Source organism: Rhamphochromis sp. 'chilingali' (genome assembly GCF_963969265.1).
Source record: "Rhamphochromis sp. 'chilingali' genome assembly, chromosome: 18".
Classification (NCBI taxonomy): Eukaryota; Metazoa; Chordata; class Actinopteri; order Cichliformes; family Cichlidae; genus Rhamphochromis; species Rhamphochromis sp. 'chilingali'.
This window is the reverse complement of record NC_137945.1, coordinates 33,633,534-33,648,173: the sequence shown is the minus strand read 5'-3', so window position 1 is coordinate 33,648,173 and position 14,640 is coordinate 33,633,534. Positions and strand designations below refer to the sequence as shown.

Below are 14,640 nucleotides of genomic sequence, written 5' to 3'. Positions count from 1 at the left end.
ATGTTATTGGAACAAGTGCATAATCACACTTTGCGTGGATGGCTCAAAAACCAAAACTTTGGCACTCTGAGTGTTTCGAGGTGAGTCCACTTACTGTTCCTCAGTAATGCTGCTTTCATGAAACAAAGCAGAAAAGTCATTTTCTCAGCACACAGCCAGTGTATTCCCTCTGCTGCATGTGTAACAAATACAACTGTTACTGTGTCAGGTCCAAGCCTGAATGTTGCGCACAGCACAGTAACATAGTAACTGAGATGGCTTGTAATCTGACAATAATGTAAAAACATTATTCAGCTGTTCCACACACATTTCATGTTTACAGGGTGCAAGAGCTTGTAAAGAAACGCTACCTGATGAATCTTGCTCTGTGCCCGATGTCCTAATAACCCTTTACTCAGTCGTTTCTATCAGAAGTTGTTACTTATATTAAAAGCATATTGATTTTCCTTCAGCCTCATCTCATTTATCTGAGTTGCCTCGCTGTTTGCAGAGAGAAAGACGTGCGTAACCTGAGCTCACTCTGGATTACTTTGGTTAGCAGCGTTCTCCATCATGCTCAGGATTTTGAGCCACGTAAATCACATCCTGCAATTGTGACATCACAGTAATTTGCCTATCATATTAAATCTTTCCCATGGAATATAAAATTAACCTTATTTTCTTAAATTTAGCTGCTGTGTGACTCTGTGACTGCACAAAATTCCCTCCATTCATCATTTATCCGAGTTGAACTGCACTGAAGTAAAAACTCATCCTAAGGACATTACAAATGAACACTGATTAACCTTAGCATACCTTTAACAGTTAATATAGATCATGATCTTAGGCTGATAAAGCCTTCTGTGTTCTTCGTGCAGTAACAACTCAACAGGAAGTAGTTTTGATTCCAGCTGTGTGATGTTCAGCTGTGAGTTTAACAGGCTGCTGTTAAAAATAATATCAGCAGGTTATGTCATGAACAGAAAATGCAGTTACAATGAACATTTACACGTTCTGCACCACTTTGCTTATTCCGTTGCAATGAATTATGGGATGGCGTTTTCTCCTCTCCTTTCAGGATGGTCCAGAGTATCCTCTATAGGATGAAAACTTTGAAATTTTCTTTAGAATTTCGAGAATTCGAACAGATCTTATTCTGGCCACCACGCAGATACTTCTGCGGCACGCCTCTCACTTAGGAACCCTTCAAATCAGAATGCACTGAATGCATCCTCAGGTTGGTGGTGTGCTTTGTTGTGTCATACTGTGCAGATGTCTGCTTTCCTACTTCTTGATGTCTTTATTTTGGATTTTCTGTTAGTGTTCAGAGGTTTTCTTCCTATGCTGTCAACATTTTATTAACCTGTGTGGTGAAACCCGAGCAGACAGCTATGACTGCATGTAAATATGAGCTGATAGGTTAAATCTGTCTTTCTATTTGTTTCCCTGTATTTAGAGATGTGCTGGCAGAACAACAGTACTACTGAAAAAAAGAAAAAAAAAGAAAAAGAAAAAAAGAGGAAACAGCCAAACACAACAGATATACAGGAGAGGAAGTAGAGACAGACAGTAATGGCCAAATAAAACAAATAAGTGAGGTAACAAGCAAAGGGTGTCGGGAAACGAGTGAGAGGAGAGCTGAAGACAGAAGAAGAAAACAGAGAAGAGTGAGGAGAGATGAAAATGTGTTCTGTTATTTTACATTTTCCTGCTTTTCTTTAATTGGTTTATTTATTTTAATTAATCAACGTATTTGTTTGTAACCAGGTTAAAACTGAAATTTATTAAAATGTGTTGAAATATTCAAAACGTGTAAATCCATGTTAAAATATAAAATATAACATTCTGGGTCACAATGTGTTACGTTTAAAAGCGCATTTGCACTTGTTTTAGTGAGGCTGGCATCCTGTTTTATTGTGAAAAGCTTTGTAAGAGAAAGGAAATGTTGTCACTGCTAGACTGCTATGAAAGACGTTGCAACAGAAAGTATGAGAAGTTGTGCAAGTGTGTACGTATGACCTAGACTATGTGCTCGACACGCTTTGTCAGTGCATGCATTTTACAAACTGTCGGTGAGAAGCTGGGGACATCCACCGTGCAGCTGCAACCGCCATCATGGAGATGTTCGCTAATCATCTGCAGAAAACATGGCCTCTACCCATACAGAGCCTATACATAAAATTTGGACTATAAATAGCCCTTACACAGAGGTCCTATGGATGTCATTATTTGACGACCAGCTGGCAGTTCAACCTCTCCCTGAGTCATGTCACGTTTCCCCCCCGTCTGAAGGCCTCCGCTATCATTCCCATCCCCCATGGACCCACAACCCCAGAAGGCCCAGCAGCAGCTGCAGTTCCTCTGTGTGCTGAAGTAGTATAAAGACATAATAATTGCCTTGTAAAAGCATCTTGTTACATCGTGTTGTATTCAGTGTTGTAAATCCACAGAGAGCAGCAGGTCAGCTCTAACGTGGAGCTCACATTAGAGTGATTGTAAGTTGTGGTTCTTCTCTCCATGTTTAGCCACTACAACTGATCTCAGGGTTCACCCAACCGCTGAATCTCAGTTTAACCCCTTACTGCTCTCATTTCACTGCTTAGTGGATGCAAAGTCACCCTCTACAATGTAGGGAACAGAAAATTTTGTTTTTTTCTTCAAAATTCTCTTTCATTTCTTCCTACATAACAGATTCTGTCATGAACTGGCTGTGTGGAGGCAGATGAGGACCCAAACGCAAGACAAAAAGCTGAACTCAAAATTACTGCTTTATTGCAGGCTTCACAAAGAAACAGAACTAAACTGGGAATGCTAACTGAGGACCGAGGGAACACATAAAAACACACAGGTTCGGGGAGGAGACATTGACAACGCGACACCGAACTGAGGGAGACATGCACATAAATACACAGAGGGTTAACGAGGGAAGTGGGAGCACACGGGGAACACAGCTGACACAGATAATCATAACGAGACAGGGCAGGAGTAACACAACACTGACGGGACACTGTCAAAGTAAAACAGGAAGTACACAGAGGTGCAGACAGGAGGAGAGAGACAGGAGAGCACAGGCATAGCGGGCTGGGGAAACATGGAATAAAACACAAGGAGGGGAGGGGAGGGCTCACAGATACAGAGGGGCACACAGGGGGTAAAAGTCACAAGGAGGAAATCAAATAAGGAACAACTTAACAGAGCAACCCAGGAATCATGGCCTAAATAAAGAACAAAATACAAAAATACATGAAAACTAAGAATGCTGGGCCAACATGGCCCAGGATCATGACAGATTCAGTACATTTCAGTGTCATCAGCTGCTACTTAGCCAGTACTTTTTATGTAAGACAGTGGACTGGTTACAATGGTTAAAACAGATCAAACTTGTCAAGAATGTAATGTTTCAAAAATGAATTGTTGAGCACAGGGTTCTTATCTGAACCTGTGAAGCCCACTGCAGCTACTAATTTGCAGGGCAAAGAGAAACAAGCTCAGAAACATTGCTCTGGTGGGCCAACAATTGTTCTTATTTAACCATAAACCAGACAAAAGAAGTGAACATCGAGCTTTACCGTCTCTAATCACAACTGAAGAGAAAGAATCAAGTGGAGTGACACAGCCTGGAGCTTCTGTCCTTCCCTTCCTCCTAACCATCTGGGCTTCAGAGGAATTGCTGTAAATAATATATCATATGGCCTGCTGACTGAGTTACAACAGACAGTAAAGCCACATTATTTTTAATCATTACACCAGTGCTAGGTCAGCAATCTGAACATTTAACACAGCTGATGATATTGAAACCATCTGAGGAATTCACTGTATTTCTGTTACAAATATTCAGAAACCTTTACAATCTGTGATTCATACAGCAGCAGTTCACAACAGCAATTATCTAAAGGGACTTTCTACTGTAAGGTAAAGAACCTGGAGATTTTAAACCTAACAATCACATGACCCCCAATGGCAACGCCTCCAGAACCAGGCTTAAGGAGGGTTGTGGGTGAGGGGTGGAAGACAGGCTAAGAGTTAAATTATGACTAATAATTAAACACAGTGGTGGTGTATAAAACACACAGAGTGTGTAATAAGTTGAGTGAAGAAGTAAACATTAAGCCTGCCTCCCAAATCCAAACTGGGAGCTGCTCAAATGAATAAAGGCAGTGCTTACAGTTGCACACTGTAGGAAGCAGCCTGGTTAAAACATATTCCAAGATTTTTTATAGTGTTACTGGAGGACGAAGTATGCAGTCTAAAGTAAGTATTTGGTTAGACATCATCTTTCTAAGACACCATATTTCCAGTCAATTTGACTAGTATACAAACTGGAACGGGTTAATTGCAGAAGGGTGTGAAAACAATGTGGTCTTAAAATGCTTCAACATACTAGGGGTGAGAACCAGAGGTAGGTCAGAACATTCCTTTAATCCAATGTATTTAGGAATGGCTGACCTGGTCAAAATGTCTCCTGAAGTTCAAAACTGAGAAAAGGTTATTTAAATAAACGTGATTTAAATAATCGAACATAGTTTTTGCTGTTCGACATGCTGGTCTGAGTATTCCAGAAACGGCTTAGCTACTCAGATTTTCCTACATACCAACTTCAGAGTTTACAAAGAACGGTCTGAAAAAGAGAAAAGATCCAGCGAGCAGCAGTTCTGTGTGCAAAGATGCCGGACTGATCCCAGAAGTCAGAGGGGAATAGCCAGACCTGAACTCAAATAACCACGTGTTAAAACTAATGCATGCGGAACAGCATCTTAAACAGATGAGCGACAGCAACAGAAGACCAAACAGTGTACAACTCGTGTCAGTCAACAACAAGAAACTGAGGCTACCATTTCTGGTACAACAGTGGAATGGTAGGGTCAGAAATGGGCATAATCACTATGAAAGTATGGACCTATCCTGCCTTGTGTCAACGGTTCAGGCTGCTGGTGGTGTAGTGATGTAAGAAGAGATATTTCCTTGGCAGACTTTGTGCTCTTTGGTTACAGTTCAGTTCAGTCAGTACTAAATAAATGTATAGTGTATAGGATTATAATTGGACTGTTGAAGAAGCTAGGGTACCTCAGAGGTACAAGTAGAATATACAAACTCCTCACAACCAGCCCCAGCTAGAGCTTGAATCATGACCCCTCTTTCTCTGAGGTGACAGTATGTAACAAATCCACGACCCGACCACATCTCACCGCTCTTCGGCATACTTTCTTCATTACGGTTGCTTGTTCACACGCGGCTGCAGCTTTTCAGGCACCAGCCAAACACACACCAACAACAACAAAGCTCAAGACCCAGTACAGACGTTTAAGCTGGCGAGTGGATGCCGCTCAAGTGCGTCCTCCTCCACCGCAGCTGCGCCGCTGACCGCGCCCCGACACACAATACTAAGCAGTGCACCACCATACTATAGGGAACTGATTTGAAATGTGCAGTCTCGAAGTGTGTGAGAAATCACTTGACATTTTAGGAGGACAAAGGTGAGGAGCCTCTGGCACCGTTAGCCAGAGCTGATGCTCTGTCTGCAGAAATGCCACCAACAGCCTGCAGCTCTGTAGGTGGAACAACTCCACCACAGAAAACGGACACACATTACTTTACTGTTTAGTCACTTAAGCATTTGCAAAATGTATTTTGTCAAATAGCTGTACTCCTGACTGGGATGACTTCCTATATACTAAGCAGAGCCAGACTGGGTAGCATGTCTTACGGTGTGTTCACACCGAACGCGATGGACGCGAATAGAGCGTCAGGTTTACATGTAAAGTCAATGGAAAGGCGCGATGACGCGCGATTGCGGGTCCCGCGAAAATTCGGAAGCAGATTTGCGTCGCGAAAACGCCAAAACGCGTGAAACGCGCGTCAGTGCAGCGCGTCTGGCGCGTTTGACGCGCGAATAAAACCACGCGCGTGAGTTTTTGTGTTGCACTTTGTGCATACGCGCGTTTCGCGTCTACCGCTCGAGTTGGAAAAATCTGAACTCCAGCGTCAAATCGCGCCGCGACAACCAATCAGGAGCCTGGTGACGTGGCTGTTACCTAGGTCAAAGGGGCAGATCCAGCCAAAGCCTTTCATACTTCAATGGAGGGGAAGGCTAATCAATGCGGTAGCAAACAACTCGGAGCTGTACAACACCAGCTGCTTTCAGTACCGAGACAGGAATAAAAAGGACCGAGCTTGGAGGAAGATATGTGAAGAGATCGGGCAACCTGGTAAGTTCATTCATTTCTCTTTTGAAAGTTTTCACTGACCCGGGGAAGCCGCACAAAAGCTAGCAAGCCACCGCTATTTTCCCACTGACGTACAAATACCGTTCTGCTTTTATGCATGTTGTCATTTAGGAATATATTTTATTGTTTATTAATAAACAGCACACAGTGGTCCCGCTGTTCATCCGTCACTGCTTTGCTTTTTCGCTGATTTTTTATTGCACAGTACAGCATTGCATTCTGCAGCCTGATTGACAAATCTCCTGCGCTTGCCAAATTTATCACGTTTGGTTTTGATAACCATCGCGTCCAATAGAAAAAACAGCACAAAAACACCCATAACTATGAGCCTCATTCGGAAATAGACACCTGCACCGTGAGGGAAAAAGGCGCACGAAAGTGGCGGGCAGATGAAGACAAACCGCGGCATAATAATACTTTTACGTTTTGCAATCTACAAAGGTTTGCACTTTGAGAATCAATTGTGAGAACTGTGACCAGGGGCTAGTTATTCTGAGAACCCCTGCAATAAATGAGGGACCACTGTCTACTCTACGATTATTATATCGAACCTGTTAACATTTAATACTGTATTGATAGAACCAACTGATTCTGCAGCAGAGCATCCCCAGTCCCTGAGCTCCTGCTGCTGCACCCACAGATATGTACAGCAAGCACTGATACCGTTTTAGTCGGTGGGATTCCCTTGTGATCACCTTTACTAAATATCTACAACCAATCTGATTATATCCTGTTATTGTTTTTTTTTTTTCAATGTTGAAATTAAAATCTAGTAGCAGCCTTCATTTCTTTGTGTTTTGTGCTGTTTTACAGGCCCACAGAGGAGGACGGCTCCGAGGCAGATGAGGGACGGGTCCCAGGACGGTCCATCGGCGGTGGAGCTGGCCATCCTGGAGTCCCTGAAGAGGCCACACCAGTCTCCAATGGAGCATTTCCTCCTCAGCCTTGTTCCTGCTCTGGAGAGCAGCTGGTCCTTTTTATTCCTGTCTCTCTGTAAATTCTTATATTTTATATATTTATGTTTAATGTTTTTCTGTTTGAGACTTTTAATATTATTTTAAATAAATGTTTATAATGACTAATGTCTCAGTTCTACTACACAGCAAATGTTGGCACACGACTTGACACATGTAGACTTTATTTCATATTATACTAATGACAAAATATACTGATACAGTGGGATGCAGAAGTTTGGGCAACCTTGTTAATAGACATTATTTTCCTGTATAAATCGTTGGTTGTTACAATAAAAAATGTCAGTTAAATATCATACAGGAGACACACACAGTGATATTTGAGAAGTGAAAAGAAGTTTACTGGATTTACAGAAAGTGTGCAATAATTGTTTAAACAAAATCAAGCAGGTGCATCAATTTGGGCACCACAAAAAAGAAATGAAATGAATATTTAGTGTATATCAATGTGTGTGTCTCCTATATGATATATGGGGTGCCTTTGTCTGGATGTGCTTCCCATCCAGAGCTGCACAGCACAGAGGAAAGTTCCAGCGCTCCTGGAATCCCTCTGTGATGGAGCGCCAGTCTCCAGGTGAAGGCACAGCCATGAAGTCGTCCACTAGACAGTCCCAGATGGACGTCGCTGCCTGGGGGGTGATCTGGCTCACCGTGGACACACCGACTCTGAAACTGAACGCGATGGTCCTGAAGGAGTCCCCGGTGACAAGGAACCTGGACAAAATTGTTCAAAATTAGTATTATTAGTATTATTAGTATTATTAGTATTCAAAATTAGTATTAATAAAGACTGGTGACCCCTGCTATAGAGTCTGACAGCTGCAGGGATTATATACAAATATTCAACTATCCCAGAATTAAACCAGGTCTAAATAAAAAGGAGTGAGTATCACTACAAAGGTTAACTCAGTGGTCCTAATGCTACAGTTTGATATCAGCAAACACCGAGCGCATACATTGATGTGACACCACAGCCATGCTATCATGCAAACACTGATAACAGCATAAATCGAATTAAATCGGGGCTTGATGAGACCTTCTGAGTATCACTAGAAATATTATAAAGAGTCGTCTCTGTACCACAGTTTGCTTTCAGTAAACACCGACAGCATTCACTGTTAGCATAGCACATCCATGTTAGCAGTGTATAACTGGATGGATTAGCATATTAGCACAGATATCAATAAAGGACTACCGTATTAAATAGTTTTACTAACCTCAGGCAGACGGACAGGCGCTCTGCAGGTGGGACTGAGCGTCTGTAGTTGGTGTCTAGGCGGGCAATGCTGGGACCGACGAGGGAAAGCAGGTCCTCAAACTGGCCGACGGTGATAGCGCTGGAATCGGCCGTCATCCAGGCGCAGCTCCTGGAGCAAGTGGTGAAACTCACCAAACTGCTCATGCCTCTGGAGGACCTGATGGACCTAGGTATGGCGAGAACGTCTTTTACGCTGCTGCTCTGCTCTCCACAGTACATAGAGAAGGGAGACTCTCTCTTCAAGCGCTAGCTCGATAGCTGCCATCTTGCAAAACCAGGTCTGGCACAACTCCCTCCCACATTCCTCCCACATTTCCGGTTCACGCGCGTCAAAATATCATATTTTGACGCGCGATGGATTTTTCTTGGACACGCGTTGAGACGCGAATGTACACGCGTCAAATTAGGGGCGTTTGGGGCGTTTTATTCGCGTCCATCGCGTTCGGTGTGAACACACCGTTACAGATCCAAATCTGAATGGCTTCAGCCAGAAATGTTGCCAACCCTGCCCTCACACACCTCTTTTAAACTGTTAAACTGTATTTTGTTTTAATAAATGTAGAAGTCTGTTTTTTTCGAATCCAGTTACTTAAATGAGGACAGCCTAAAGATATTTGAGCACCCATACACACTGGAGCTGTTTCCTGGACAACAACTGTGTAACATATGTATGTTAATATCTAATTATGGCCTTGTTTTGGTGCCACCATCACCCTTGGATCAGACAGGAAAATGATGGGTAGAGAGAAAGAGAGAAACAAACTCGTATAGATGAGAGGAGGCGTGTCTGTGTTTAGCTTCACTCTCGCATGTCAGGGTTTCTGGGTCGTTGACCCAGCATTTTCAGTTCATGTCCACTGTTTATCCTCTGTACGTTCCACTTCCTGTTTTGTGTTACGTTACTCTGTGTGCATTATGTTCTAGTTCTTATTCCATGCATCGTTAGTTCAATTGTGTTCAGCTGCTCACTCACCTGTCACCTATCAGTCATTGTTCAGCCAGTATATTTAAGTCCTCAGTTCTCTCCTGGTCGGCGTTGCGTCATTGATGTTGTCACTGCTGTCTATGCCCCATGTTTGCCTTCCAAGTCCAGATCAGTCAGCCGTTCATTCAGTCAGCCAGCCAGCCAGCCAGCCATCTCCTGTTTTCGTCATTCCTCCCTCACAATAACGTAACACAAAACAGGAAGTGGAACGTACAGAGGATAAACAGTGGACATGAACTGAAAATGCTGGGTCAACGACCCAGAAACCCTGACAGTACCCCCCCCCCTTCAAAGGCCGGCACCCGACGGCCAAAAGAAAGAAAAACCAGAACAGGGTGGGCGGAGGGGGCCCAGGACGGAGGGACGGAGTCCGAAACAAAAACAGTTCAGGTGGGCGGCCACGTGGCCCGTGGCCGAGACGAGACATTTCAGGTGGGCGGCCGCGAGGAAGGCGGCGGCAGTCGAGACGAGACGGGTCCGGTGGGCAGGAGGAGACTGGACTACAGGGGACTGGGCAGGAACAGGCTGGACGGGAGCGGGCTGGACTACAGGCTGGACGGGAGCAGGAGGGTGAACTGATTGGACTGAGGAGGCTAATGGATAAACAGGGGTCGGTGAGGCTAATGGCTGAGCTGAGGTTGGTACGGCTAAATGCTGAGCTAAAGACTGAGCTAGTGAGGGGGATAAAGCTGCAGCTTGGGCTAGTAAGGCTGGTGTCTGAGCAGGGGACACCCTGCATCGTCACCGTGAGTCCTGCGTTTGAGTCCTTCTCTCCACATCCACTCAGCAACCCCTGACACACATCTGTTAGCCTCCAAGGGTCTAACTGTACTTTCTATTAACCACGCACACACACGATGGACCAAACAGTTCTATTTCTCTCTCTTTCATTATTCTTCATCTTTTTTTTTTTTTAATTAATCAGGACTTTAAAAATCTCATGCTTTCCAACTTTGAGTATAAAATATTTGCATAGTAGAGTGGTGTTTTGCTAGGCTATGTTGTGCAGTTCTTTTCTATGACTGGATAAATGAAGACATTTTTGATCAACAACCACTGATCAATGTCCATGAGTACCTTTCACAGAGAGTTGGGGAATGGCTGCAATCACAGCATTGTAAGATGGTGACAGATGTACCCTTAGGCCCCCTCCTCGATTCAGAGATGGTCTTTCCCGTTTCATGTAAATGGCCTCCTTGACTCCGCCCACAAACCAGCGTTCCTCCCTGTCCAGGATGTTACATCCTCATCATTGAAAGAGTGTCCACTGGCCTGTAGGTGTAAATAGACTGCAGAGTCCTGGCCTGACGAGGTAGCTCTTTTGTGTTGTGCCATCCGCTTCACCAGAGGTTGTTTGGTTTCCTCGATGTATAAATCCTGGTAATCCTCCTGCACTTAACAGCGTACACTATGTTACTCTGTTTGTGTCGGGGACCCGATCCTTGGGGTGGACCAGTTTTTGGTGCGGCGTGTTTTGGGCTTTTTTTTTTTTTTAGAGAAAACGTGTCTTAACTATTCCAATATTCCTGACACATAAGGGATCACTGTGGGTTTTCGCTTAGTCGGCAGTTGTTCTTCTGTCCTGGATCGGCTGGAGCTTTCTTGAAACGTTTCTCGACTGAAAAACCTACTTCCAGATGAACAGAATCAACGTTTTGGGATATTAACAACAAATTTTACTTCTAACTCATCCACTGCAGAATGATAAATTGAATTTGGATTATTTCAAATTAAATAAATGTCACCATAACCTGGCCACAACCAGGTGCTCTCCAGGAGATTTCAGACAGAGTGACAAGAATTATCAGAAGAGTTGTGTGAGATCCAAGGACCACTTGTAGGGAGCTACAGAAAGGTAGCTCTTCACAGTTCTCCTGAAATCAGCAGGTACCATTGTTTCAAAGAGAACAATAGTAATGGACTCAACCACAATGGCCTGTTTAACATAGTCTGGTCAGACGGGCCAAACTTGAACTCTTTGGATGGCATAATACACACCATGTTTGGAGAACAAAAGGTGCTGCATATCACTCCAAAAACATCATATGAACAGTGAAGTCTGGAGGTGGGAACAACATGGTAAGGGGCTGTTTTTTTAAGAAACGGCACTGACATGTACAGAGACGGTCTTGATCAAAATCTGATGCCATCTTCCAGGATTATGAAGTTGAAATCGGGATGGTTCGGCAAGACAATGATCCCGAACACACAGGCAAGAAAACTCTGAATTGGTTTCCAAGAAAGAAAATTTCTTGACCTGAATCCAACTGAAAATCTATGGAAAGAACTAACAGTCAGATCTCATAGAAGAGGCCTACTGACTGTTTGTGTGGAAGAATGGGCCGAATTCACACCTGAGCAGTGCATGCGACTAGTTTCTTCATACAGGAGGGGTCTTGAAGCTGTTTTTGTACGCAGTATTAAATAAATTTCAGCTTTTTCAATACTTATTTTACCTGCTGAATGTGTATGCCTGTCCTTAACTGAGTTAGGGTGATTTTCCATCACACAAAATACTATCAACTTTATAATTATATCAACAGAACAACCTGCTATCCATCCATCCATCTTCATCCGCTTTATCCGAGGCCGGGTCGCGGCGGCAGCAGCCTAAGCGTTCCTCCGTTCCAACCTGCTATCTCTACTGTAAAATACATACACCCTGTATAATATAACTTAGGTGTCTGGGTGCAGGTTTCCTTCTTTATTTGATTACTCTGAAGTGTCTTGGTGAGTGTTTCATTGTCAAGCCCTATATTTCCTTTTTAATCACAGACATTGGCAGCTGTCTGCAGAGGCCTGTCAGCAAAATGGAGAGTGTGACATGACATCAATCTCTCTGCCTTGCCAAGTTTAAATGGCTTCCTGTGTTATTACTTAGGGGGATCTGTTCATTTGTGTTTGGCATTTCATATCTAATGTTATTACTGAAGCATTCATCAAACAGACTGCCAGAAATCTGAGTGAGAGTATTAACTGTGAACTCTATTAAAAATAGACCTTTTTTTGTGCATGAAAAATTAGACACAACACTGCAATGGGATGATACCACTTAATCTGACTTTGCTTCCATTCTGGTGTCAGCTACACACCAGTATGGCTTCAGTAGCTTCCATGGTTGGAATGTTATCATGTTAACAGTACAGGGGTGACTGCAGCTCAGTAGGCAGCGCACCCCACCTACTAATCAGAAGGTTAGTGTTTTGATACCTGGCTGCTCCAGTCTGCATGCCCAGGAATAACTTGGGCATAACCCCAGGTTGCTCTACGATGTGTTCTTCGGGTGTGAGTGTGAATGTTAGACAGAAAGCATTCTTCTGAGGGTAGACAAGTACACTATTAAAAAGTGTCCAATACAGAAGGACAGACATATATAAACTTACCACCAAAAGTAAGAAAATTTGTGTTCACTCAGTTATTTATTTGTTGTAACAATTCTTCTTGGCAACAAATCTTAAACCATTGGAAAGCCTGTTTCTTTCCCCTGAAATGGTGCTGCATTTGTAAAGATAATTCATCTGTGGGTTAAACAGCCTGCGACAGACTGGCGACCTGTCCAGGGTATGCACCGCCTCGCGCCCTGTGACAGCTGGGATAGGCTCCAGCGCCCCCCGCAACACTGAAAAGGAGATGCAGAAGCGAATGGATGGATGGATGGATGGGTTAAACAGCAGAGTTGAATGCACCCTGTTCTGACACCCTGACAATCAGGTGCCTGATTGGTGCCTATTTAGTAGCACCTGTGAGCATGGACCCTGCTACAGCGATCAGACAGCGTCTGCTCTAAGCATGCCACATTTGACAGGGCCTGTGCCATAAGGCAACTTCAAGCTAGAGTTCTTCAAAATGAAGTTGCAGCATTATTTAGAGGGAAGGCTAGTACCATCTTCAAATTGAAGGCCAAGGGCATGACAAGGTGAAAAAGGTTTGCTTAAAATTATTGCAAATTTATTAAAAATAAAAAAAATAAAAATATAACATGCACAAAAGTATTCACAGCCTTTGCTCAATGTTTCAATTCAATTCAATTTTACTTACACAGCGCCAAATCACAGCAACAGTCGCCCCAAGGTGCTTTATATTGTAAGGTGACCCTAGGATAATACATACAGAGAAAAACCCAACAATCATATGACCCCTTATGAGCAGCACTTTGGTGACAGTGGGAAGGAAAAACTCCCTTTTAACAGGAAGAAACCTCCGGCAGACCCACACAGCAGGTGTGGACGTGAGCTGGGGCTCACAGGTGCCATGAAAGGCAGGAGGTGTGCAGGACCCCACTGCATGCTGGCCTCTGGTGGAGATGGGGCAGGTCCCGAAAGCATGCTGGACTCTGGCACGGTGACCCCAGGCTTTATCTGCGGAGGGCTCTCCCTTGCTCTGACCGCCAGCTCCAGCCAAGTAGGTTTCTGGCGTGCTTCGACCTCCACCGGGTCAGGCTGATCATGTCCCTCTGGTGCTTCAACCTCCGGCTCAGGCCAAGCCGGTCCCCCGGACGCCTCCACCTCAGCTTTCCAGCCGCCAGCCTCTTTATGCTTGCGAGGCGTGATTGCATATGGCGCTTAGGTGCATCTGCCTCCCCTGCAGCGGCACTGCAGACCACACAATATACAGATTGTACTGTACTATAGTGTTCAATGGGAATCATCCTAAATAAACACAGTGACTATGCAAGCAAAAGTGTTCTGCTGTTATTGTGTCTGTGGAAATGCTAGAGAAGTTTTGTGAAATATTATGTGTAAAATAAATATTTTATAGAAAATCGCGATTTTGTGTAAATGTTAATTCGTTTAAGCTAAGCTATGACACAGAAACTAAAGTAAGTGTGTGAAGTTACTCTATGGAAATTATAAATACTTCACAAATAAAGAACATGGAACAAACTGAGTAGCTACTTCTTGAGTATCAAGTACTAAAGAAGCAGACAGCACTCATCTTTAAATTTGGCCGTCGCTTGTATATTAAAACAAACCCTAGAAAGATGCCAGAGCACAGTACAGTATCACTCCTGGGTAAAAAAGTGAGATTTTAAAAGACAAACAGTCTGTCACAGCTGGAGAGAAATCCTTCCCGCTCCACCACAATCACCCACACATGCAGGGCCTTGGGGTAAAGGTATGTCACCAGGGTGCAGGGTAGGCACCCCCGTCCCCTACTGGCTGCCTGTGCCTTAATTTTATCTCACAACTTAGACATTCATGCCTCCCCCCACTGCAGGGA

At 43.9% G+C, this 14,640-nt stretch overlaps 2 protein-coding genes and 1 long non-coding RNA gene across 3 annotated transcripts in view; 1 reads left to right on the top strand and 2 right to left on the bottom strand.

The window, feature by feature from the left end:
- plppr5b (phospholipid phosphatase related 5b) overlaps nt 1-14,640 on the bottom strand; it is a 130,072-nt gene that overhangs the window by 39,974 nt on the left and 75,458 nt on the right. The window lies entirely within an intron of this gene.
- Nucleotides 5,696-7,281, top strand: LOC308385731. The gene is made up of 2 exons (XR_013969615.1): nt 5,696-6,185; nt 7,017-7,281. It is a non-coding gene; the product is annotated as an uncharacterized lncRNA (long non-coding RNA).
- Nucleotides 7,334-8,592, bottom strand: LOC308385729 (uncharacterized protein). The gene is made up of 2 exons (XM_080864864.1): nt 8,395-8,592; nt 7,334-7,891 (listed from the first exon to the last, which is right to left on the bottom strand). The coding sequence occupies exons 1-2, from the start codon at nt 8,577-8,579 to the stop codon at nt 7,621-7,623; spliced, it is 456 nt and encodes a 151-aa protein (XP_080720990.1). The 5' UTR covers nt 8,580-8,592; the 3' UTR covers nt 7,334-7,620.